The sequence below is a fragment of the Melanostigma gelatinosum genome, assembly GCF_949748355.1.
Source record: "Melanostigma gelatinosum genome assembly, chromosome: 9".
In the NCBI taxonomy this organism is placed as follows: domain Eukaryota; kingdom Metazoa; phylum Chordata; class Actinopteri; order Perciformes; family Zoarcidae; genus Melanostigma; species Melanostigma gelatinosum.
Window position 1 is genome coordinate 6,778,338 of NC_136642.1, and position 26,202 is coordinate 6,804,539.

The 26,202-nt window shown below is 44.3% G+C and overlaps 1 protein-coding gene across 2 annotated transcripts; it reads left to right on the plus strand.

Annotated features, from left to right (window-relative positions):
- Positions 1-26,202, plus strand: slc9a1a (solute carrier family 9 member A1a). Of its 2 annotated transcripts, XM_079275517.1 has the most exons (13): positions 1-916; positions 8,851-9,323; positions 9,785-10,035; positions 11,873-12,090; positions 13,222-13,424; positions 15,377-15,466; positions 17,262-17,332; positions 17,579-17,755; positions 18,921-19,047; positions 19,649-19,750; positions 20,399-20,480; positions 20,731-20,787; positions 21,272-26,202. In XM_079275517.1, exons 1-13 carry the CDS (start codon positions 640-642, stop codon positions 21,544-21,546), a joined length of 2,403 nt encoding a protein of 800 aa, XP_079131643.1. In that variant the 5' UTR covers positions 1-639; the 3' UTR covers positions 21,547-26,202. The 2 variants fall into 2 exon arrangements, with proteins under 2 accessions (XP_079131643.1, XP_079131644.1); XM_079275518.1 differs by lacking the exon at positions 20,731-20,787.

Consider the following 26,202-nt stretch of genomic DNA (forward strand, 5'->3'; position numbering starts at 1 on the left):
AAAAGCCGGACGCTCTTACGCGGACATTGATATCAAAAAGTTAAAAGAGACATAGGTGCGCGCGGGCAAAATGCAATGTGGCGGCAGTGTGGCTTCTTCTCTTCAAGGTCAGTATCTGAGCACCGCCGCCGCCTCACGGACGCGTTTCTCCTCGGCCAGTCGGAGGGAAGAAGAAGGAGAAGAAGAAGAGGCGTGGATGGGATGCCGCTGTGTCTCGCTTGCCTCCAGCATCAACGACATCTGTCACCGAGGAGGACATTGATAAGTCACTGACACTGGAACGTGTGAAACGACGTTGTAAAAACAGCATCGTTGTCTTTGCGATAACTCTTTCAAACATCTTGGCGTTTCCTGCTTTCGCTCATCGGCCTGCGTCGCCCGGGACTGTTTACCTGGCTGTCAGCGAAGCGGGCTAACGTCACCTGACGGAATGGACGTTTGGTTTGGTTTGAACTAGTCGAACCGACCGTTAAAGTCGGTTCGAATGTTCTACGGTTGAAACAGTTGGTGAACTAACTAACGCTAACGTAACATTACAAAGTTGTATTCAACTTCCTCGAACTCGCTTGGCTTACAAGCTGACTTTTAGTGTCTCGTTGCTTCTTCTTTTTTTTTTTTGTGTGTCGTTTCTTCGACACCATGCCTTCGAGGACAGGTTCACACACTCCTCCCGGTATCGGGAAGAGTCTACCGGAGCGGGGGCTGCTCCTGCTGGTTGTTCTGGTGTCGCTTCCCCTCGGAGCTGCCAGCTCTCCGAATACCAAACAACCGGGAAATGTGGGCAACTACAATGCGGCGGTGGAAAGCTCTAACTACACTAAAAAGGCTTTCCCCGTGCTCAGCCTCGACTACCGTCACGTATCCACTCCCTTTGAAATCTCGCTATGGGTGCTGCTGGCCTCGTTGATGAAACTAGGTGAGTGTCGTGTGAATGTTGCCTGTACTGCGTTTTAAGTGCATCTTATCCAGGAAATGCTAGCTCAGGGCTAGGGTCAGGTTATCGGGGTTGGCCACAGGTGTAGTCATTGCAGGTAAGTTGGCACATTTGCAACTAGTTGTGCACACTGTGCCTGCATATCAAATTAAGGTAGAGTCTGTTTTTTTTTTTTTTATCAGAAAGGTATTTAAATCAAGATAAGACTGTGTTCAGATATCTATAAATCGCACATGTTAACGTTACATGTCACAACACATCTTTTAATGGGCTCGCAGTGTTTGACAGAACGAGCAAACCTGCCACTTTACAGTCATAAGATAATGTCAGGCCTTGTATTCTGCATGCCACTGGTATGCTGACACAGCAAGTCGGACCAGAATAGCTCAATTTAGTTGGAGACTGGTTGGGCGAATCTATACTGCTGGTGACGCAGATTACTCATCAGATCCCTCAGCCTCGTGTGGGGAGAGTCTCTTTGCTTGTGCTGTCCTTACTCCTTGATCCAGCGATGACTAAGCACCTTGGTGCAGCGGCCTGGACGTTGGACAGCAACTATTTAGCACATTTTTCAAGACGGCGGAACCTCCTGCTACGCTATTGTGAGCCAGAAGCCCCGAGGCACTGTCATAACGGATGTCTCAAAAGCGAATTGTCACGATTGTTCCCAGCTCGGACACACACTGAGAGACTTCTGTCCAGCTCTTCACTTTCCTCTGTTGCTTCAGTGTTTCCTCACTGTTTGTTGCCACTCTTGTTGCTCTTATTTCTTTCCTCTTACTTTCTATACCGTCAACAATGCCTCCTCGCATTGTGCTTTCCACAGAACGCCGCGTTGTCCCCCTGGCTATCTTTGACCGAGAGCCAGCAGCTTGTCGGTTGCCGGCGACATCAGGGGCCTGACTGAGCACCAGCCGGTAGCCAGGGGAGGATATAACGCCTCACTGTCTGGGCCAGGAGCCCGGTGTCTCCCGGGAGGGGAGACAGGCAGAGCGGGACCGTCCTGGCTCGGGTGGCTCTCTGTTCGGGGGTGCAGCTCAAGGGCACGGAGGGAAAACGAGGGATTTGGATACTGAGAAAGAGGGAGCGAGTTAAAAGAAATGAGACGGGACGAGTGTGAGCGCTGACAGCAGTGACCTTAAGCCTCCGATTATCCCAGGATGGCTGAAAATGGGCAGTGGGTAATTCAGAGTGGCTGCTATACATTGCTCAGCCTTGGCACAGCGTCTGGTACATATCTTACAAGCCTAAAAACACATCCACACACTCCATTTATCGCTTTAGCCGCCCTGTCACTGTGCCTGGTGCCTTTCTGTCCTCATTGCTGAATACTTGTCTGCATTTGATTAAACCCGGTGCAGAAGTTTTTCATACAAATCAAAACCCAGGGGATGTTCTTTAGAAGGGAATACGCCCTGACAGTGACACAGCCCTTATATTTATGAGACATCTTCTGTTTGGGCTCCTGTATAATTAGTCTACAAACCAGTACCACTCATAAATAACACTGTTTTATCAGCCTTTGACTAAGAGGCTGTAATTAGCACTGGAAAAACCTGCTACACAGTCCTCATAAGGTGATCCTCTGTGTTTAGGAGAGGGTTGTGTTTGAAAGGTCTGCTCGGGTATAACCAGGAAGAATGAATGCTAACAAGCTCAGCCATCATCTCAATAACCTTGTCCCAATGTAATTTTGTGGAAGTAATCTGTAACAAGAAACTCATCAACAAGCCTTGCATAGTACTGTGTGGCAGGGTGTAATGCTTTTATAGTTTATAGCCTCATCAAACATCCACCGGGTTCCGACTTTCATATTGACCTTTCGGTTTGGTCAGGTCTGCTAGTATTCACACTCGTTGGACACACCGCTGTGGTGATTACCTCTGGTGGCTGTGAAGCTGCTTGGGTCCAGTGTCCCCCCCCCCCCCCCCCCCGTCCTTCAAGCGAAGCTCCGCATAACATGTCTTACAAGTCCCGTTAGTCTCGCCTTCTATTTACAATTCAAAACTGGTCAAACACTTTGAAGAGAGGGTGTGTGTTACTTCAGTGTGGCGCGCCAGGAAAGCCTCGCACGGCTTCACACACACACACAGTTTCTGAGTCTGTTTTTCTCTTGTAGTAGAAGTTGGACCTGCTACCTGAACCTTCATTCCTATGAGTGGGGGGGAAAAAAAGAGAGTGAGCATCGGCTAAATAGCCAAAGTGAAATGAAAAGTATTATCTATTTAATTTGTGATGCTCTGTTGTGAATCTGCTCAACGAAAATGTAATTGCTAGCAACTTTTATGGAGAGTTCTCAGCAGTTTTATCACCGTGGTTGTTGAGACTGTTTTAGCAGTGCAAATGAAGGATTGAACTGCTTGTTATCAATGCAAGCTTTATCATTATCAGTTGTAATTATAGGCCAAGCACCAAAATGACAAATACTGTGTATGCTATACTTACTGCATTTGTCTAAAAGTGAAATCTATTCAAGCACATATAGTAAGTAGAAGTACCTAAGAAGTCAGAACATATTCCATTTATTTAGACAGTAAGAAGTGACATAAGGAGAAATGCAATAGAATACACTCACTCCAGGTTTAGGCGTAAACCTGAGCGTCCATCGTCAATGTTATTTAGTAAGATATTGCACATATTCAATGGCAATACAGAATTGTAACTTCAGAAGACAGAGTGATTATCCATCAGGGTTGAACACTGCTGTTTTTCATATATTTATTTGTTTTTATTGGATACTATACTATACTGATTAGTTAGTTCGTCTGCCCATCTTGTGTGCTTCTTGTTGTCTTTTATTTCTGTTGTATTTTTCTGAATTATGTTAGATTTTTCCTTTTGTTGTTTGTTTTTCTCATTCCTGTGACTTGATTTCTTATTTTTTTTCAATATCTGGATTTTTGTGTGTGGGGGGGAAAAAAACACTGCCAGATTTTGTCACTTGTTTTAATAATCGTTGAGAAACCTGCAGGTTGTTTGTTGTCTTGTAATTACCAGAAACGACTCTCTGATCGTCAATCTCTTTTTGTTGTTGTTGTAAACTGCACCGAGGTTTAGTCTTCTAAGACCCACAATCTCTTGATGAACTCTGTTCCATGAGTGCTGCCATTGTTTAGCTTGTATGTGTAGAGTAAATGATTCACTAAGAGACCTGCCCGTTCCTTAAAGGATTGCGTTATCTGTAGTAAACAGTTGATGATAACGAAGGTGGGAGACATTATCAGAACCACTGGGTTGACCAATAAACCTGTGACAATATGTGTCCCTCCTAGTCCCTCCTGCTACAGTTACTATGTAATTCATCAACATTGTGTTGATGAATTTGAAGCAGTGCACTAGAATCAACCAACATACTTACAGTTAGAAAGCACACCCTTGGTAAAGCTGCAGTAAATGTGTCACGAGCTCTACACATCTTATCTTCAATGTGTTATTTAGGTTGTGGCTTCGCACAGACGTTTTTTTAAAGAAAGAACAAAAGTACATGCCCTGAATCTTAGAAATAGATGTCTTTGCCCTCTACTCAAATCAATATATACTTAATGTAATTTAGGTAACTAGCTTCTAAAGCAATGAATATTGATTTGGTTTAATGCTTCTATATTCTGTGCATGCGTCACCGGTTTGCAAACGGTAATCATCATTTTAGGAGTCAGGCGAAGGACGTTCGAGCAATTAGTGGTCGCAGTTGACGCAGCGTTATCTGTTTCGTTAGCAGGCCGGCGGCTCGGTCTCTTTAGCGTCGTAGAAATAACGGTCTTATCTGAAATACTGTCGTTCCCATGAAACAAGACCATTTCCTGTCAGTCTCAAGACAACCTTATAAAGGTAGCTCGACTGGGGATACAGTGTTTTTACTTTTGTTTCCCTCTAATGCCAAATCTTTAAATGTTTCTACACCAGGCTAACTCACCATCATCACGAGGAGACCTTTGTACAACATTGCCTGTCACCGATATTTGACACCCTCACTGAATTCTACTCCATTCAGTAGTTGTAGAGTAAGATGAGCTTGTGAATTATAGTAAGGATCATCAAACCTGTCTGTTGCTCAGAATCACCACCACGTGAGGACTCACCCATGTGAGCCGGTATTGCTGTGCAGATATGGCATCAGGGATCATACTGAAATCCACCAGCAGCAGCAGGCCCTTATTAATAATTTAAACAAACACTGGTCTTGCACAAGCAACTCGAGGAGCACAATGATCTGCATCAAACAATCAAACCATGACTCACCAAAGCTTAGTTTGTACTCTGAAATAAATGTGCAGCGTGACCTTCCTGTGATCTACGCGTCACGGTGTAGGAACGCCGGCCAGCCGGTCCAACATCTCGATTTCTAGGAAAAAGAATCAATCACCTCCTCATCAATCACCTCCTCCAACAAAGCAACTGTTTAAATGTTTTCTCTCTTTTGTGCTTGCTTAGTCCAACAGGTTTGGTTTGCGGGCAGTGTGCAATTAGTCACCTGGCAACAGGACACAGTTCCTGGCTTTGGGAATGATCCTGTGTAGCGAGTACCTGGCTCTGCTGACACTGGGTACACATGCAGAAGTGAGAGGGCTGTTACCCTTTACTGGTTTTCAATAATGTTGCTGCATAAAGGCACTCTCATGGGGGGGTTAGAGGGGCAAGGACACAGCGGCTGCCATTATTGACAAGAAGCCACAGTGAACCTTGTGATCTTGTAGTTATCTTAAGACTCTGGCATAAAAATCTTACCAGTTCTTTGAAGTTCATAAGCCCTCGTTTTCACTTATCTTATCTCCTGCGGCATGGCTATTCACTGACGAGCACTGAAGGCCATAATCTGACTCGCGCTGGAGACATTTAAGACTGTGTGAACTGTCACCACTTGGACATTTGGGTCCTGCTCCACTGAGCCTTTTGTCCTGGGTCCTGTATGTGTTGATGGTTTTTTAGAAGGATCAGCATTGAAGCCGAAAGGGCTTTTTGTCTCATTCTCTTCCTGGTTGTCTTCACGTATCCCTCCTGGTCAACCATGAATGATAATGGGTCATTTAGAATGGGTCCGTCTGGGATCCAGTGTTGGCTGCAGTAATACGTTTAGGTCCATCCAGTCACGACCTGTTTGCTCTTCCCTCGAGGACTTCACCGCCCTTCTTTTGATTCAAGGATTTGTGTAAATAGATTTCAATGCAGGCCGCGGCCATTCAATCAGGTCTGGTATTTTCTACCCTTGAGAAGTGAAAAGATGTTCCTCTGTGAGCTGCTGGGTTTTATTCCACAGCTTTTGCTGAGGTGAGCCTGAGACTAAAATAACACATTGACTCAAAAATGTAAGATCTCACACACTGACTGATTTAGGATTAATCTTATTTTGAAATATGAGACTTGTGAGGCTTTGCTTCGATGTGGATGATGAGGCGTAGTAAAAATTGAATGGAACCCTTGGCAGAAACACCCCAACAGAACTTAAGATGGTGTGTTGGTGCCATTTTTAAAGGATGATCACAGTCTTCATATACCCGTTCTCTTTAATTGCCTGATTCGACTTAAAATTCCAGTTTGGTGTGGCCTATTCATGGCTCATGACTCAGGGAGTGGAAGCTGGGAGCTAAAAGTACTCTGGTCGAGGTCCATTACTTAATGTCATTTAGAAGGTCACTTTACACAATGAATCATGGGACTCTGAAAAATAGCCTGTGTTTATAGTCAAGGATCCTAAGTTGTACGCCACATGTTGTACCACATTAGAACTCAATTATGAGGATTAAAATACACCATGCGGTTTAGACCATAAACTAATGTCTACGGTGTTTATAGACTTCTATACAATCTGACTTCTCCTTGCAACTATAGCACACTGCTGACTATTAGAAAGAATGGGAGTTTAAGGTACTTCTGCATTGGACCCGGAGTTTGCCGCCTTATCATTTCTTAGATAATCTTGGTAAGTTGCTGTTTTCCTGGACTTCAGTTTCTTTCAGTAGTGGCTCTAACTTTTATCCAGCTGTTTACAGGGGATGTTTATTTTCCCTGTGAACAGCAGTGCAAACATAAGCAATATGTTTTCTGAGAAATGTAGAGCAGAAGGCCCGGCTAGTAGAAGTAAATGCTCTTTGTTTGCAATCTCATAGCACCTTGTTGTACGCATTGACGTCTGCTGCCCCATCAGGTTGCAACAGGTGAACTTTCATGAACTGAAAACACACTGTGAAAGGGCTAAAGTTGTAAGACGAAAAACACGTAAAACTCCCAGATCGAACAACACCGTCGTTGCGACCTGTCAATCACAAGGTAGCCGCCCCCTAAAGCATACCCTGCTTTATCTATTTCACTCTTAACGAGACCATAATTTACTAAATGAGCATCATGCTGTGTTGAAGAGGACTTGATTCTAGCGATTGAGACTGTAAACTCATGTTCACTGAGGTAACAAATCAAGTATATACTTCTATAGGAGTCTTTTTGCAACCAGAGCATAACCCTGCTGGCTATTAGAAAGAATGCAAGTTTAAGGCACGTCCGCATTGGCTTCACTTCTCGCACACGGAGGTTGCCGATTGCATAACCATGCAATATGATAGTACGTTCCTTAGCTGCTCCACTGTCCTCCTTTTACATATGTAAGCAAACGGGAGGGCACACGCCCTGTGGCTGCTGTGCCTCCACTGTTGTACTATGTAGCTGTGGTGCTTATTGATAGTTTAACGTGTGCGCTTTGATCCCAACACCCAAAGGGTTCAAATTCTGTTCATCCAATTGAATCAAAAAATTGTAGCATGTAGCCTTATTTCTCTGTTTGTGTGTCCGTGTTGATGCGGTTTACTGATACAGTGGCAGCTAGAATATCATATGTCCGTGTGCTGCCGTAGTGTACAGTAAATATAGCCGGGGAAGAACTTCTCACTATGCGATGCAGGCTGCTCTTTGAAGTCTTCAGCTTCTTTTGTTCACTATTTAAGTGCAGGCTGCAGTTGTCCCGTCGCCTCACTGTGTATGTAGCCTTGTCTGTGACTATAGTTTCATGCGAGACGTCACGGCAGCTCAGGGGTGACGGTACATGTGGTCCCGTATCGACTAACTATATATTGGGCCAGCTTATTTAAAGTCAAACGGCTTTTGTCTTATTGCTTGTAAAGACATCCACATTAACAATCTCTCGGGTTTCCACACAGAGCTGCTTGTGCTGTGATATGTGAGCCAAGCGGCCTCGAGCAATAGCACATCATTGCAGAAGGTTATGTCATTTACGTGGGACTCCTCCAAAACTGGATTAGTATGTCAACAAGAAGACAAATAGAAGTTGAAAGATTCTCTTTTCGTGTCACTGGCAGCACGTTTTTACTAGTCTCATCTCCTGAATGTGGTCTCTCGGCAGCCAATGACTTGCTGACTTGTCACGTGACATCTTTTGACAATTAATGTTTTGCATATTATTTCCATTTTTTCCTTTTTAAGAATTCCACAAGGCCTTCGTGTTGGCTGTGTGTCTCACCAGTATCTCCGCAGCACACTTCTCATGTTCTTTTCCTAAACTATACACCTTCAAGACTGGAGACACCAATGTATTTATGTCAATCACATGGTGAGAAGATACGTTCTTTAACAGTTTTCTGTTACAGACCGGTAGTAGTCGAAATAAGCAAAGGCGTGCAGGAAAGCCTTGACGTGTCGTCACAGCCTACACTAGAAGTAGAAATGCGTTTTCTCTGTATTTCCTAAGAACAGCTCTTTCCTACCTGAGAGTTCTACAGAAGGTAGAATCTGTTGCCAGGATGGTGCTAGTACTCAAAGAGGTGTGGTATGTCACAGCTGATTGCTCTAGTAAAGTTGTGTATTTAGTTCTTAAACGTTCTTGGGAACCATTCCAATTTCCAGGTAAATCACTCCATCTTTCCTGTTCTTTGTCTTCCTCCATGCCACTGCATGTCCATCCACGTCCCCAGGGTTCCACCTGATTCCTCGTCTGTCCGGTATTGTGCCAGAGAGCTGCCTGTTGATCGTAGTGGGTCTGCTCGTGGGGGGGCTCATCAAACTAGCCGGAGAAGATGTCCCCCCAGTGCTGGACTCCAAGTCGTTCTTCCTCTGCCTGCTGCCGCCCATCATCCTGGATGCCGGCTACTTCCTGCCCATCCGTCCCTTCATGGAGAACCTGGGCACCATCCTGATGTTCGCCGTCGTGGGGACCTTGTGGAACGCCTTCTTCGTCGGAGGTGTGCTGTACGCCGTGTGCCAGATCCAGCCTGGCAATCCGTCCGTCCTCAACTCGATAGGGCTCCTGCCCTGTCTGCTGTTCGGCTCCATCATCTCCGCTGTGGATCCCGTCGCTGTGCTCGCCGTGTTTGAGGAGATCCACATCAACGAACTGTTGCACATCCTGGTGTTCGGTGAATCGCTGCTCAACGACGCCGTCACTGTGGTGAGTGACCAACAAAAGGAAATGTGTGCGCTAGGAGGCTTTCCTGCTTCTTTTTGCTTTATTGTTCCACATACCGAGATGTAAACCGGTGACCAGAGAAACATTAACATTGTCTCCTTATCAAGAGCATCATCAAGTCATTTGTAAATTAAAAGGGTTGATAAAGCAGCTAAAAAGTCCCTGGGTGTTATCACCAGATCAGGTTGTGTGTTAAACTTAATCATTTGTAAAACCACACAGTTAGACTTAACCTGTCAACACACAGATCGTGGTCTGTCGACGACACAATAATCCCCAGCTAACAGCGCATCAGCAACAGCACCATCCTCAGTATAAAGTTTCCTATTATATTTTACCTTTTTGTTTTTGGATTTTAGAATCAATACAGCTGTATGAGATACACTTAACTTTTGTCTCGTCCTTTCTTTCTGATATTATGTATCATCCTCCTCTTCTCCTAGGTGTTATACCACCTGTTTGAGGAGTACACGAGTGCCGGCACCGTGACGCTATTGGACTGTTTCCTGGGAGTCGTCTCCTTCCTGGTGGTCTCGTTGGGGGGCGTTCTAGTGGGAGCTGTCTATGGGTTCCTGACCGCCTTCACCTCACGCTTCACCTCCCACACGCGTGTCATAGAGCCACTGTTTGTCTTTGTGTACAGCTACATGGCCTACCTGTCGGCTGAGATGTTCCACCTCTCCGGCATCATGGCGTAAGTCATATAGATTTACACATTTTCAGAATGTACTGTATGAATTCAATGTTTGATTTCTGTACAACTCAAGCGTCATTTAAACTTTTAATGTTAATCATTTTCAGTTTTTACCAATTTTCTTTAAGAAATTTGACAAATCCTACTTACTTTCTTTTGCACATGTAGCGCATGCTTTCAGTCGACGTCTTTTAAAGCCTGTTAGAACAGTGAGACCATGGATTGTCAGCATGGTTCGTCCTAGAATCCTTCAGACTGACAGTTCTGGTGCCTCCGTCGAGTGTGTGAGCTGCTTCATACAGGTTCTGCATTTACAAATTCAGTATCCAGTGCGTCATGTGCGCTCTCTGGAATCTGTGAAATACTCCAGCTGTGTCAGGGACGTCCCTCTTGCATCACATGTTTGTATTGTGTGGATCTTCCCTCAGTGATGCGATGTCATGGTCGATGTACAACCTTGCCACTGCAGGGTAAACTTATTTCACTCATTGCCCTGACAGTATCTCAACTGTACGTCTTGGCAGATTGCGCTCCGTATAACCAGCAGTATCATGAATTAATCTGATCCAACGTCTCCGAAACCAAGCCTTAATTTATTGGCATCCCAACATTCCCTGAGGTGCCGTTTCTCATCTGCTCCTCGGGTATTTTTCAATCTATTTCCCGTTTGAGGTGCTGGGTGTTATTGATGTTGCAGACAGGAGGGGATGATGTACTGAGCCTCGGGGCCGAAGGATGCGTAGCTTCAAGGACAATCTCTGCCAAAGCCTCTGGCTGTCTCCTTGCTCCTCGGTTCATAATGAAAAGGCGAAACGGCTCACTGTGTGGATTCCTTTCATCGTTCCCTAAAGCAGTGGTTCTCAACTGGTCTGGCTGCAGGACCCACCATCACCCCTTAATGACAAGCCGCGACCCAAATTGAGGAACATTTTCAACTTATCAAATGTATTTAGTGAAAAGATGGAGCAGTTTGAACCTGAGCTGAAGCAGTGTAGGGAGCTCTCTTGTGCAGAGAAATTGTTCCTGTAAGTCCCCTTCCCACATGTTTCACGTAAACGAGTAAAACTGCTTTGTTTATTATGTCTGTAGATTTGACCATTTGTAATGCTAAATGACCACTTGCTGTGGTCTGTTTGATGTCATCCGACATGTCTTCAATTCGCCTACTTATAGTGTCATAGTTTTCAGTTCATCCCCTGCTGATATGAGCATTACAAGGCTTTAACGCCAAATATTGTTAAGGAGTGTGAAAAGATGGCACTCCGCTGCATAAAAAATCCCCTTCAAAATAAAAGCACAAGATTTCTATATTTTTATTTTCAGGCAAACTGAAAACGGATCCGACCAGTTGAGAATCACTGCCCTAAAGTCTTGGGAACCAAACCAATGTTTACATGGAGGAGGAGGTGGAATGAGGGTGACTGTTGAGTATAGCTGCTGAGGCTTATGGGACATCGTTGGTGTTTATTTCTGGCCTTCGTGGCCTTTGACCTAGAAACATTGCTTCACACCAGAATGGAATAGAGGTGACCACCAGACATCTTTGTTGGTGTCACATGTTTACAAAATCTGTTTGGAACTCTGGGTATCCACAGCACTCCTTTAGAGGAAGCCTCTGACGCTACTGTTGCTCATGACTCACGTAAAACCACCCCTTCTCCTGAAGTTAGGGTTCCCTTTAACATTTATTATTTGTGCTTTGCTTCATTGTGTGTTTGATTTTCGATGACATCCAGCATTTACAACTAATTTGGAGACATGGAATCTATGAAAATATGTTTCGTAATGGTGCATATATGCATCTCATTTGACAAACACCTGCCTCTTCTCCTTCCAGGTTAATATCTTGCGGAGCGGTGATGCGGCCCTATGTGGAGGCCAACATATCCCACAAGTCCCACACCACCATCAAGTACTTCCTGAAAATGTGGAGCAGCGTCAGCGAGACGCTGATCTTCATCTTTCTGGGTGTGGCCACGGTGGACGGACCTCACTCCTGGAACTGGATCTTCGTCACCGTCACCATCATTCTGTGTCTGGTGTCACGGGTCATAGGTCAGCAGTGATTCTCACAACTTGAAGTCAATGTGGTGGTGCCATGCTGGGGTGTGTCGCAATATAGCATGAAGAGGAAACAGTTAACCTGCAACAGAGGAAGTGTTGTTAGTTTGTTATATTGTTGTTTTTTTGGGGTTAATTGATGCAAGATGTCTTTGATGATGCGGTTGGCTTTTATCGATCCATCTTTCATGAAACAATCACTTCATATTTCATCTTGAAGCGCTTTTGATTGAACCGGTTTGTCATCAAGTGGGCTTAAATGCAAATCTAAGATAAAAATAAGTTTCTTTGTATTCATACATCTTCCAAGGAGATGCACGTATTATAGTGCACTTTGAAGTGAGCTGTAGTTTACACACAAAGGATGTCAATGTGCGTAAAAAAAGTCCTTTTACTCAAAAAAAGGGGAACAAGGAACTGTCTCCATCATGTTTCATCACACAGCTGTCGGCGCGTGAGAAGGAGCACCGCCGAGGCTTTCCGGGTGGACTTCAGGCTGTCACAAGTCCTTCTGTTCCTGATTTGTCATACTAGAGTTATGAGTGTCGTTGGCGAGAGATACGCAAAGTGAAAGAACGATGAGGCGAGCAATACCGAGTTCTCCGTGTGACATTCTCAGCCTAACGAGCTGATGAGGCTTTGACCAAACGTTCCAAACACAAATATGATGTCTGTGACTGTTGCAATCAGTAATCCTGCACGTGTTACTGGCATCACATGAGACCTGATCTTGTGATGGCGAACAGTTCAAGTGGTTCTTCTCCTGTCAGTTAAAGAGCCATTCCGATGTTTTTGCAGGTTTTAGGTTGTTTACTCTAAATCACACATCTTTTGCAGTAATACTTGCCAAGGTAAGATTTAAGAAGGTGGCATTACCATGCATATTTGGGGCAAAAGCAGATGAGATTATCGATGAGATGGTCATGCTATATCAAGTCTTCGTAAGCTGGCTTTCATAATTGTAATAAGGAAAACAATGGCTGTGTGAAAGACGGGGAAAAGCACAGTGAAAAATCGTATGAAAATACTTTATTGTTATCGTATATTGTTATCGTATTAACTTAACGTCTATTACACGCACACAAAGTCACAAACCTCACGTTCTCATTGCGTTGTCCTCCCCAGGTGTAGTGGGTCTGACCTACGTGATCAACAAGTTCCGCATCGTCAAGCTGACGACCAAGGACCAGTTCATTGTGGCCTACGGTGGCCTGCGAGGCGCCATCGCCTTCTCTCTTGGCTTCCTGCTTAAGAAGGAGCAATTTCCCATGAGAGACATGTTCCTTACTGCCATCATCACCGAAATCTTCTTCACGGTCTTTGTTCAGGTAAGAGCACTCGGTCGTCCTGGTTTGTTTTCAACAGACTTTCCTCGTGTGTTAGCCTCATAATGGGATGTTACCATGACCACAGTCAATGCACAATGCAAAGAGATGCTGTGGCTCTTAACTTAGAGTGAAAACATTACTGTTGGTCCTCTCAGGTGCACCAAAATTCCTTTTTTGTGTATTATATTTTCCCAGTAAGTCTAGCTTTTCAGTTTTAGATTACATCACTGTTTTGAATTCCCACTGATGGGTCCACTGACAACCAATCCATCTCAGAACAAGCGTTTTATTTGCAAGCGTTCAATTAGACGCTGTGAATCTCATTCATCTTGCTGGTAATAATGAGGTTTGAAATTCAACGGTTCGTGGATTTGCATTCCTAGAAAAAAAAAGATCCATTCGATGTTTCATCAAGCGGTCAGACGTTCGTGATCTTTTTTGTCGTGAAGTAAACACCTCCAGCTGGTTTGGGAAAATGTGATTTCAGCTTCTCCTTTTAAAGTACGCCGTGAGGACATGCAGAAGGAACACGACATGTGGTTTATGTAGACACACACTCCTGCTGTCCACATACACATAACATACAAACACTTTACACAAAGGCCAGATGAAGACAAACAGGCAGTGACTCCATACATTGAATGCATCTGCCCTGTCCTGTCAGATAAACCTGTCCCCTGGTGAAACTGTAGGAACGTTCTTGGCTGTGGTTTGGATCCAGAATGGAGGCTGTTAAAATAGAACCCTGAAGACATAGTCTCTGCTCAGAGGCGAGATCAGAAACATGTTTGATTCACGCTGCTGGATTCGGCTCTGTGAGGGGAGAGGCCCCTTTCACCTGCCATGTGGAGTTATTTAAAAGTATGACTCTGTGAGAGTGGGGTTGTCTTTTTATTTGGAAGAGAGTAAGCCTTGATGGTCTGAAGTGAAGTGCTTTATTTCCTTTCTTTTGTTGGATTACTTTACTTTGCGGAATATTTTATTACAGTATAAGAAAGTGTAGGTTCCTCTGCATGCATGCCTGATAGCATGACTGGATATTGTTAAAGAGCGGGGACCTTCAGTCATCCACTTTAGGCCACTACAGTTAACCGGGTCGGCTTAATCTCTCTAAGAAGCAGAATGAACCTGACCAGAAATGAACCCTTTCTAGTAAAACGACAATGCAGTTAGGTTTGGTTTCTAAAATCAAAGTAGAAGTAAAAAACAGTTTTGGTGCCAGAACGTAAGAGGAAAAGAGTTTATTTTGGATCTTTTTGTCCGAGTTGTTTGCTTATCAACTAGGCCCAGACTCTATGACAATATTTCTCCTGAGGTTATAATCACAGTCACAACCTTGTGCTAACAACTTACTGATATGAAGAAAGCACTTTGTTTTACTGTGATTGAAACTGCATCACTCTCTGTCTGTAACCAACATCAACATTTTAGCAGTTCAGGATTTCTCTTTAGCTGAATGTGTTCCTGCACGAAGCATCTCTCTGCCCGACTTTTAACCACTTGTATACTTCAAAGAATGTCCGGGGAACAATGGAAACACAAAATACTATTGTTTTGAACTGTAATAATGCGATTAGGGCATGGATTTAGCAGATTTAGATCTTTAAAGCTGAAATCTGTAACATTCCACATGTCGTCTCTCTCTAAAGTGGTGAGAGACTGACGGAAACAACAGGAGGGTTTTGTGAAAGGTTGTGCGACGACCTGATGTGTTTGCTAATCATCCGTTGCAAAATTTGGGGAGTGTGACCGATATCAGTTATCAGAGTATGAAGGTGTATGTGTTCAAATTAGCCTGACACACTGAAAGATGATCAAACATCACAGATACCAGGTTCTGAACCTTCTCGTTTCATTCTTGTGTAGCGCAGAGTCGTCGATAAGAGGCTGCTTCTATCTTTAGCCGAGGTCAGGAGGGGAATAATGCTGTGCTCCTCTCATCCCTCTTGCAGGGCATGACCATCAAGCCCCTTGTGGAGCTTCTGGCAGTGAAGAAGAAACAGGAGGCCAAGCGGACGATTAATGAGGAAATCCACACCCAGGTGAGACCTTTCACCTCCAGCCTTCTTGATCAGAAGCTGAGGACCTCTTGATGGTTCATACATATGAATAACCCTGACCCTTTGGGTATGCAGTGGATAAATGAAATGTAACGGTTTGAAAGGTTCGTGCCACACAACAATGAATGAATGTGATACTAATATACATTCCTTTCAGTTGTGTTTATGTAAGATGTGACGTCCTTTTTCCAGTAAACACAAAATCACACTACACAACTGTCAAAGTCGTCACGTTGATGTTCTGTTACTGTACTGTTGAGGCCATTTCTGGATCGCTGCTTCCACCTACTGGCTGTGTGCTGGTACTTCATCTCATATATTGTACTGTACAGTGTACTTGTACAGCGCAGTGAATCTCAATCCAAAGATTAGAAAAATGACCGTCTAGTTAAATATAACTCTCTCACACACACACAGCGTCTTGTATCCACAGTTTCTGGGACTCAAACACACCGGTGAGTGAGTGAGTGACCACCATGCTCCACAAGAGTGTTTTAAAGCTATTAATACAGCTCAGATTTGCACACACACACAGTCACAGTTCCTCTCTGGGGCTTTGCGGTAAGTCAGCAGTGCTGGAGGCTAGAAGAGAGGCTGTCTTAATGGCTTCTCCTCCGCTGTAAAACACCAGTGAAGAAGTGCTTCCCACTCGTCTGCAAGCGGCCAGGTGACGCATCTGCCCCAGCTGTGGAAAACAGAGGTGCAGCAGATCCTTTGCAGCAGCTTTTAGTTATTTTTGTAAGAAACTGTAAGATATTTTTCATGGATCGGTGTTAATCGTATATTTTTTTATCGAGGGGCTTTCAGATTAGCATAGCTTTTATAGATGGGCAGAAATAAAACACCTGTCCCATTCTTCAAATGACAAATGGACACACAGTGAACTGGTGAAAGGAGAAGCCCCCGTGTGGAGATGTTTGTAATAATACATCTATGACCCAGTATTAGTGTAACCAGAAGAGATTTATCATGACGTATTGCTGTGTTATCTCACCCTCGGTGATCTAGAGAAACCTTTCATACTGTCGCCACTTTTTTAATATTCATTTTTCACCGCCACCCACGCAGTGCTGGGCAGTCTGTACATAAATTAGTCTCTTCTGACAAAGCAGTACATTCTGTGGCTCTGCTTAATGACTTGTTCCCATAGCTACGCTGTCATCAGAGCACCTGCGGCCGACCTGCAGCACTCTGAGCAACAAATACATCGGTTCATGTCTCTGGTTCTCTGAGCAGGTGTGCTGCCACGAGATACACACACACACACACACACACACACACACACACACACACACACACACAGACACGGTCCGATCAGTCACCTGCTGCTGCTGGTTTTCTCCCCGCATCACTTCAAAGCTTGTCGTCACCTGCTGCTGTTAATAATGATGTTGGCTGGGAGTGTTTTCACTGTGAGGAAAGGTAACTGCAGGTGAAGCAAAAAGGTGTGAGATGAAGCTGAGTGACGTCTGCGGTGGAGTATTCATAGAATCACAGTTAACAACACTGTTGAACATAAATTATAGTTTCTCCAAGTACTTAAGACATTGAAAAAATGGCAAAGTATCTGTCTTTGACCAATTCAATTGCTCTAAATGACATACATGTACAACATGGGTCCCTGGAAAGTTGTGTTTGTTAGAAGCAAGGTACAAAAATATCATGCTTCTGAATAAAGTCTCTTTTCCAACACATGAAAACACTCAACAGAGAAGGCAGAGGGTCGTATTGAAAAGCCCGATTCAGCCTCTTTTTCTTTGCCTCTTTTTAACCCCAGTTCCTTGACCACCTACTAACTGGAATCGAGGACATTTGTGGACACTATGGACACCATCACTGGAAGGACAAGTATGAACTTAACAGTCTTAACTTTTGTGATCATCATATTTGTTTATTGGTTGTTTTTCTGTCCTAATCAGCTGATAGATTTAACCCTTGAGAGAAGACACAGTAACTTTGGCTGTAAAATGTCCTTTTCCTCTGACGTGCACCATGTGTCAAACCTCTCACATCCCTCCCTCTCCTCTTCGTACTCTCACGGCTGTCTTTGTCCCGTGTCTCTGTTGTCATCCGTAACTCATTTCCTCCTTCCAGACTGAACCGCTTCAACAAGAAGTACGTGAAGAAGTGCCTGATTGCCGGCGAACGCTCCAGAGAGCCACAGCTCATCGCCTTCTACCACAAGATGGAGATGAAACAGGCCATTGAGCTGGTGGAGAGCGGAGGGGGAGTCAAGCTGCCAGCTTCGATACCTTCAACCGTTTCCATGCAGTAAGTAGGAGTGTTCACTCGTTCTGTCTTCAGTTACCACACTCAACCAAACTCTCCCAAATATTGAAATATTGTTTTAGCCACTTGAGGGCAGCAGAACACAATATTCCCAAGTCATCACCTTTTAAGTTGATTTGGCAAAGCTTGTAAGCAAATAGTTCCTTAATTACACATGCAGCAGCCATGTTTGTGTCCACCTGATGAATATAACACCAATAATCCCTCTCTTTTAGCTCGGTTTGGTCTCAACCAAGTCCTTAAGCTGTTAAGCTCTTTAGCTGCTAAATGCTCTACTATGTTCATCAGCTTGTCACTGACTGTGTCTATCTACTGTTTGGGGCTGAGCAGTTAGTGTACAGTGAGTTATTATAGATTTTATTTTTGGCCTAAACAACCCGATGAGAGTGAAACAAAACCGTAAAACTGCAGGCCGGACAGCTAAAAAGTGAACTTGCTACATCTTCATAAAGTCAATGGAAGCTGCAGATTTACTGTCGTGATTCTGGGAGTGACCCCGTTTCAATATGACATTTAATACATTGTAATTATAAAAAGTATTGATCGCAGCCAATTTAAATAAAAAATACCTTTTGCATATACTGAGTAGATCAAAACAATTCACAATGCTGTGCTCTGTATGTTTTTTTTAATTCCCTACTCTAAAATCATAGTCGTCTCATCTTTAATAAGTGGATGGCTTTAATGACTTCATGAGTTTTATTTATTTTTTCATAGTCCGATAGAAAGTCTTTTTAAGGAAGATTGCACAACATTACTGATTTCCTCCAGAGACGTCATGGTGGGCTTCAGGGTGGAGAGGCTGCCTGATGATTGGAAGGTTGCTGGTTCTCTGACGAGCACTGATGTGTTCCAGTTGTTCTGTAGCCAGTATTACACAAGCAGCACTGTCACCATCACCTGCTCTGTCATGTTGTAATGCCCCAAGTGGGCGACGAGTATCTTCGGTTATCATCACAAAACCTAATGTGAGCATCTGCACAGGTCTCATTCATTTCACATCTGCAGTACCAAGTAGTCATCGGATACCAGGAGGAAATAACGAAATGATCCATCACGACAGTTTGTCAGAAGCGCTCATGACAGACGACGCGTCTCTGTCACACAGACTATGATGGCCCTGACTCTTTTTCTGCATGTTTCTCAGGAACATCCAGCCCAAGAAGCCTCCTCCTGCCAAGCCCACAGAGAGAGCTCTGTCCCAGCTGCCTAAAGGCCGAGAGGAGGAGATCAGGAAGATCCTGAGGAGCAACCTGCAGAGGACACGGCAGCGGGTAACACCGCCGCGTCAACCACGAGATCCGCTAGAGATGTGTTGATTGTATTACCGGGAGTTCAGAGCACATCCCTGTTCATATTGATTTGCACTGATAAACAAAGTGGCATTAGACTACAGTGTAGCGTATTGATTGTGACAGAGTTAGAATTCAATCAGTAGCTCCGCTCATACGTTGATCATAATACTGACTTTGAGTTTTCCCTTGTGGTCATCATGAATGAATTTTATTTATATAGCGCTTTACAGCAATACAGTCTGTGGTATCATTGATATGCAGATTAAAATCACCAACCAGAAGCACTTTGTCGAGCTTGATAATAGAGGTCAGAAAGTCTGTGAACTCTGATAAAAACTGACCAGCAGGACCTGGAGGTCTGCAAATTAAAAAACAGAAAAACGGCTTTAGTCGGTCCACTTTAGTGAGCTGCAGCTCAAAAGTAGCATAGGATTCTGTGCTCCCCAATTGGCAGGAAAGCTGATTCTTCCAGACCACGGCGACGATCATGAGCTGAGTAAAGGTCTGCAGGTCTTGGAGATAAAGAAAACCTTCCCTCTTTCATGTATTTAACTTGTTTTATGTGTCTCGTCTCTCTCAGCTGCGCTCCTACAACAGACATACTCTGGTGGCGGATCCGTACGAGGATGGCTTCGGTGAATTCGTTATCAAGACGCAAAAGATGATTGAGCTGGAGAAGAAGGTACGATTATCAGTCTGCGCCAGGGCAACGCCTCTTAAATCAAGAATCAGTCTGAGCCAGCCGTCTGCATTATCACATTTTACTGACACCTCGTCACGTTTCACATTCTGTTGATGAAGCCAACGCTGAAGAAGACATTTTGTGATACCGTAGCAGTGTGCCTGTTGACGTAATCTGGTGTATAACAAAGTCGACGTTATAAAGCACCAAACAAAAAGCAGAAAACAAGCAACAGATGAGCAGCTTTTCTCATTTCATACCCGGCCACCAGCAGTTGAATGATTTGCCAAATTTATGATTTGTGTTCTAATTAAAGTTCACCTTCAGTCTCCTGAAAACATTTTCTCGACATAAATCCGTGTGTGATTTATTGGCACGGTTGAGTGGCCCGACCACTAACTTCCTGTTTCATCAGCCTGTAATTACATAATGAGAATGGACTCCTGTTTTGGGGTAAATTGACTGTGCCAGAAGCCGCCGTAGACTCGAGACCATTTCTGCAGACACTACCCAAGCAGCACGTCATGTTAATGAATAGTGACTTACCGAACTGCTGCACTGCAAACAATTAGATGAAGCAGAGTGTGTGTACTTCCTGTTTACATGTAAACCATCCCATGAACAAACACCGTGCCTGTGTGTTCCCAGATAAAAGACATGAATAACTACCTGACGGTGCCCGCTGCTCCGCCTGACTCCCCGACCATGTGTAGAGCCAGACTGGCCTCAGGTAAACACAGCCGAGCGCAAACACACCATCGTACTGAAACCGTGCCGCGTAAAAACAATCTGAGGAAATTCACTATGGTGATGAGACATTATATTCTGTTAGGTCTCTCACGGCAGCTTTCACGAAACAATAAACACTGTAGAAAGCACTGCTACTGTTCACGCCTGCAGCCGCAGATATTTCCCCGCTCAGGGAAATACGTTTGCGTGTGGCAGCCGGCATGTAAACCAGTGTGTGGTTTCATTTTTAGGCAGAGGCTCTGATTTCAAACCTGCTCAGCAGCAGAAAGGAAGCAAAAGCAGTCCAGGTATGTAGTGAGTGTAGAGAAGATTCCTGTCTGAGTTGTGATGACCCGGCAGCGATCATCCTAACATGCATGTGCCGGTTGTGTTGCTCGTTAGCACCCATTAATCGCTCATCACTAACGAGGGGATCTCATGACATGAGGCCAAGCGCCGATGATTTATTTTAGCCAAGAAACAAAGACCTGATTACGAGTCGAGCATGAAGTGTGTGTGTGTGTGATTTTCAGCTTGCGTTTCTCATCATAAGTTTCAGCTAAAAGGGGAATTATTTCCCGCATGTGTTTCATCATAAATCATTGTGTCATGAAATATCTGAAAAAGGTCTTGCAGCCTCGAGTTTGCCGTGATTTTAGCTTCATTGACCTTTAATATTCGTTGACTATGATTCTCCTCCCCTTGTACATCGTACGTTCATGCACGCTGATGGAATGAAATTCAATCCCTTTATTTTAAAGCCTCTGTAAAGCTGATTCCCTGATATTGCAGACCCACAAGCCTACAGCATGAAGCCGGAGTCGGGCGGCGTGCCGACCATCCAGGTAGACCTGGCCTCTCCACAGTCTCCGGACTCCGTCAACCTGATGGATGAGTTCAAAGCGGCCAGCAAGCAGCAGCAGGAGGAGGAGGACCAGGGCCTGATGATGAAGCCCAGTGGAGCCAGCGAGGCAGACGGAGGGCGAGATCAGCCGAAGCGGACGAGGTGCCTGAGCGACCCCGGCCCCAGCGCAGACGAGGAGGAGGACGAACCCTTCCTGCCTTGACACAGCAGACCGGACAGGGAGGGGTCGGGCTGCGTGGCCGCCCTCACTCAGTAGAGCGAGCGCTGCCTCACTGCTCCGCTCTCAGTTATCTCTTTGGTTCAGACACCAAACAAGCCAAAACTGCTATTGCTGTAACCACAAACGGAGATCGTCTGAGCAGAAATATAAGAGCCGTTAGTTTTGAATCATCATCATCGCTCTGTATTCTTTTAGACGGGGTCGGAACAGCTGCAATCTGAGAGACGGTGGCGTTTGTGGTCGATAGTCATTCAGACATTCAGGAAAGAACTATGCATTACCAAAGGTCTGGACTGTTTTAGTGTCAAACAATATCACTGTTACTTGTCAGACTGTTCCTTTTTTAATGACTTCCTTTTGTTGTTTTTCTGTCTTTAAAGCTACCTTTGAGACGTGATGGGCCTCTCGGCCTAAATTTAATCAACGAAGCAATCTAGTTTTCTCTTTCGAACATGGCACTTGTTTTAATCCAATGTCTCACTGACACTGTTCGCTGGATGTTCAAACATTTAGTGTTCTAATATTTGGGCTTACTTTACGTCACACCTTTTCACTTGGTGCATTTATATCTTTGTCTTTTCTTTTCTTTTTTTACGTTCAGCGGTACTAACATCTGTTTTGAGTTTGATCCAGCGTTCGTAGTTGTGCTTGCAGACCTTCGGGTGCTGTTGCTGCGGAGGGAGTTCGGCGGACTCTGAGAACCCCCCCCCCCCCCCCTCGCTGTTGTATGAAGCTGTTCGGACCTACGAACGTGGAGCGAAGCCGAGCGTTTGGGAAGCTGCGACCGGCAGTGATGTAGCACAGATGTTCTGATGTCAGTGGTCATGCTTGATTCCCCATCCCAGTCTTCTGAAGTTAAGTCACATGTTGTCGTGTCACGCTTCAGTGTAGATGTTTTACCTCAATTTTAGACCACCCTTTAAAACCATCAGTAGTTGTCTCTCTTCATGTAATGAATAAGTGCCCATCCAACCGTCACCTTCACACCATGTTTTTAACTTTCAGGGCTGATTTTATTACATCAGGACAAAGTTGCTCTCTCACTCTCTCTTACATGCCAATTTGCATTATTCAGTGTTGTCACTGGCCACTACTAGAAGCCTTTGTGCTCTACAACACTGCGAGTGAAGGTTAGTTGGTACAATCCATCCTCACGTCTGAAAAGATTCACGGCCGTGGTTACACTTCTCTTTTCAGTGCGACTATCGTCATCCGATCTCCGTCATCTTCCTCTTCTCGCTGCCTGAGTCGTGTTCAGTTACCGCTGATGAAAACCCAACACGTCCTCGTTTTACTGGTTCAAAACAAAAGCTTTTTAGATAACAAAATAACGGGGGACTTTATAGGAAATTCAATGTGTTTATCCACCATTTTACATTTGCTCCTTTGACCACAAAACAAATAATATAACGCACATGAGTTCCGATCTGGCGCATCCGAACACAGGAGTTGCATTGAACAGACGCGTGTAGCCACGGCCAACGACGAGGCATCTCATGGCAAAACAAAAATGTAATTCTATGCAGTATAGATGTGTAAAATATGTAAATTGATTATAATATCCTATATTTATGAATACCCTTTAAAACTCGAGTCATGTCATCTTGTAAACATGCAGCCCATTGAGGCGACCCACTGCGAAAGTCAACGCTAAAATCAAACGGTTACCTGCACTTTGCTTTGCTGATCCATTTGAACATCTCGTGGGCCACAGCAAACAACAATTAGATTGTAAACCCACAAGTGTTCTTCCACCCGAGTCTATCATAGCTTGCAGGCCGTCCAAAGGACGTACTCTGGAAAACAACCTTTCACACTGAAGCCCTTGCTTCTCTGCAGGAGGCTGACTGAGCCACTGCTCCAGTTTTCTGGCCGTTAGTGGCCGTTGAATGCTCCCTGATCCTCTTACATCCAGAAGGCTCACAGTTACAGCAGCGGGGAACGAGCACAACCTCCTGACAGCCTTGCTCATTTCCTTGAACTCCTCTCACGCGTCTGTGAATGGCTTGCTACGCTTGCTACAGCGAGGATAAGAGGATATTTTGTAAATCATGAGTGTATATAAACGTGCAAATGCGAGCGTATACGTGCACCGCTGTCGAGCGAGTTCGGGCCCTTTTCTTTGCCCCTTGTACTTTTCCTGCTTCCCAATTTGTGAAAGGGTAATTGTGGCTGAGCGATGGGAGGGTCGAACCTTAAAGCGTCTTATTTCCCCGTCTGGACCAAATTCAATTTACTGCCTGAAATGTCAGCGCGTGACGGAGTGTCGCAGTGGAGAACTGTGCTGTAAATGTCAACAGGGCCGGGGTCGAAGAGAGAAGGGGTTGTTTAAAACCATGAAGTGACGAGCCAAATTGCTGCTTGGAGGACTGGTATTTACACGCCGCGTTGAATTCATGCATTTATTTATACTTCTGCAGCAACAAGAGGCCTGAGAAGTGTGTCGCTCTTGTGAATGCGCTCTTAACGTGCTGCTGTTGGGAATATTTCTAAATCATCTTCCCAGATGCTCTTTGATTCCATTCAAAGGCGGTTTTGTTGCTCATTTAACCCTTAACTGCTCTGCAGACACTGATAAGTGGGTTTCAGGAAGGTTGCAGCAAGTAATGAATTTCTAAACGTATTCCCGCTTGTGAGCGTTTGAATGCAAAGCGGATTGTTGTATTTTAACTTGGGGGATGTGGTCAATTATAAGAAACTAAAAACCTCAAATTAAGACGAACGTCAAAACAAGACAAATAAAACCCCTGCTTGCGTCACATTATCCCAGACACTTCTAAATTCTTAAGAAGAAGAACCCCCCCCCCCCCCCCCCCCCCCCCCCGACTATTTTCATACTGTTCTGTTTCAAATCAATTGCATATTTTTTGAGCAAACATTCTCCCACGGTGGGGGAAATGTTTGGTGCAGGAAACTTTAATCTTAAGCCATACAGCCGACAGAAGAACCTATTTAATTACACTCCAAGTACACGTCATGTTGTCTCGCTCGACGCATGAAAGGAATGAAAGTCTTTTAGATTTAAATCGCTTGTATCTTCAAACGAATGCTCGCTGTTCTTGATTTCCACACTGGGTGTTTTTCGCTGAGTTGCTTTAAGTCATGGCCGGTGTTTTCATTGAATGTGTTTGACTGAACTACAACAACACGGTTGCCTCACCAGCATTCGCTTCAGCTTTAATTTTCCCCTTTGCTTTATTCATGTGCTTTATTTTCTGCAACTGCGTTATTGTACAACTGCGTGTTTTGGGGCTTTACGGAGATTTCTGTGACTGCAAGTCCCTTTATGTTGTTGTCAAGTGCTTTATCTGGAATCATGTGCATTACATCACTCCATGTGCTTTACAGAAGTTTAGAACTTCATTGTTTTTTTGTTTTTTTGCATCTGATGTTTATTTTTCATTGCACTCCATTTGTCACCCAAACTTTAGAGTGTGGCGTTCAGGCTCAAGCAGAAAGTGTCTGGATCTATAAACTCTAACCGGTACGGCTCATACGATTTGAAACCCAAACTCTGCTCAAGTTCCACTTGTTCCACTGGGAAGAGTAAAGTGAACTTCAATCAGCTCCGCATGCGGACCACACTCTTCACATGTTTTAGATTTGAGTTTGTTTTTCCCTGCTATTCAGGCCGCCATTAGTTTCCATTCATTCTCCAGAGAATAACGAACCTTCTAGAGACTTTAAACTGGCTTCAGGTCGACTTTTAGGCCTGTTACATTTCAGATGAATTCAAATCAACTTCAGATCTATGTTACACCAATGTTGACATGCTCATATGTCCATTGAAACACTTCTTCCTGTCCATAGCAGCCGTAAAGAGATCATCACTGTGTGAAAAGGCATTTCACAAGTTTAGCCAAAGATAATATGAACCTCAACAGTCTGAGACTTCTAATGTCCTCTATGTTTATGTCTTCCAAAGTTTAAATGTTTTAGTATGACTGGAGATTAATGGTTGCCAGAAAAATGTGAAAAACACAGATACAAAATCTTCCATGCTTTGAAAAACACTAATTTGGTTTCCACATGATTTGTGTGCTGAAACATTTAAAACACTGTCTGTTCCTTTCAGGACTGTAGGATTTGACCGGCTAACGGTCAGACTGCGGATGACGCTCTCCAATTATAGAGAGAGCAGTCGCAGTATGACGCGCGCGCACACACACGCACGTTATCGACCTAATGACCCCCGCGGTGTCATTACTCCACCACCCAGACACTGTTGTCCTCCCTCGTTTACCTCATCGCTCGCCACCATCTTACACCACACGAGCACTTTACCGGAGCTGTACCTTATCTCAAAAACACAGATGTTGAAGAGAGCAATAAGTGGCTTTAATGTTGTGCATTGGTTATCAGGTGACACATCACAGGGGAAAGGAATGTACTTCATGATGGGCCTTACAAACAGGGATGTATTCGGGCGTTTAGTCCTCAGGCAGAGAGGCGGAGCTTTAAATCCTAGTGAATGTCGACTTGATGAACGAGTGGATTGTATTTCCCTTTTATTCTTTTTCTTCATCTTCATGTGTTTGAATTTATGTTTTTGCAAGAATTAAGAGGTTTATTTAATTTTGTATACACATAAATGGGTGGGTATATATATATATATATATATATATATATATATATATA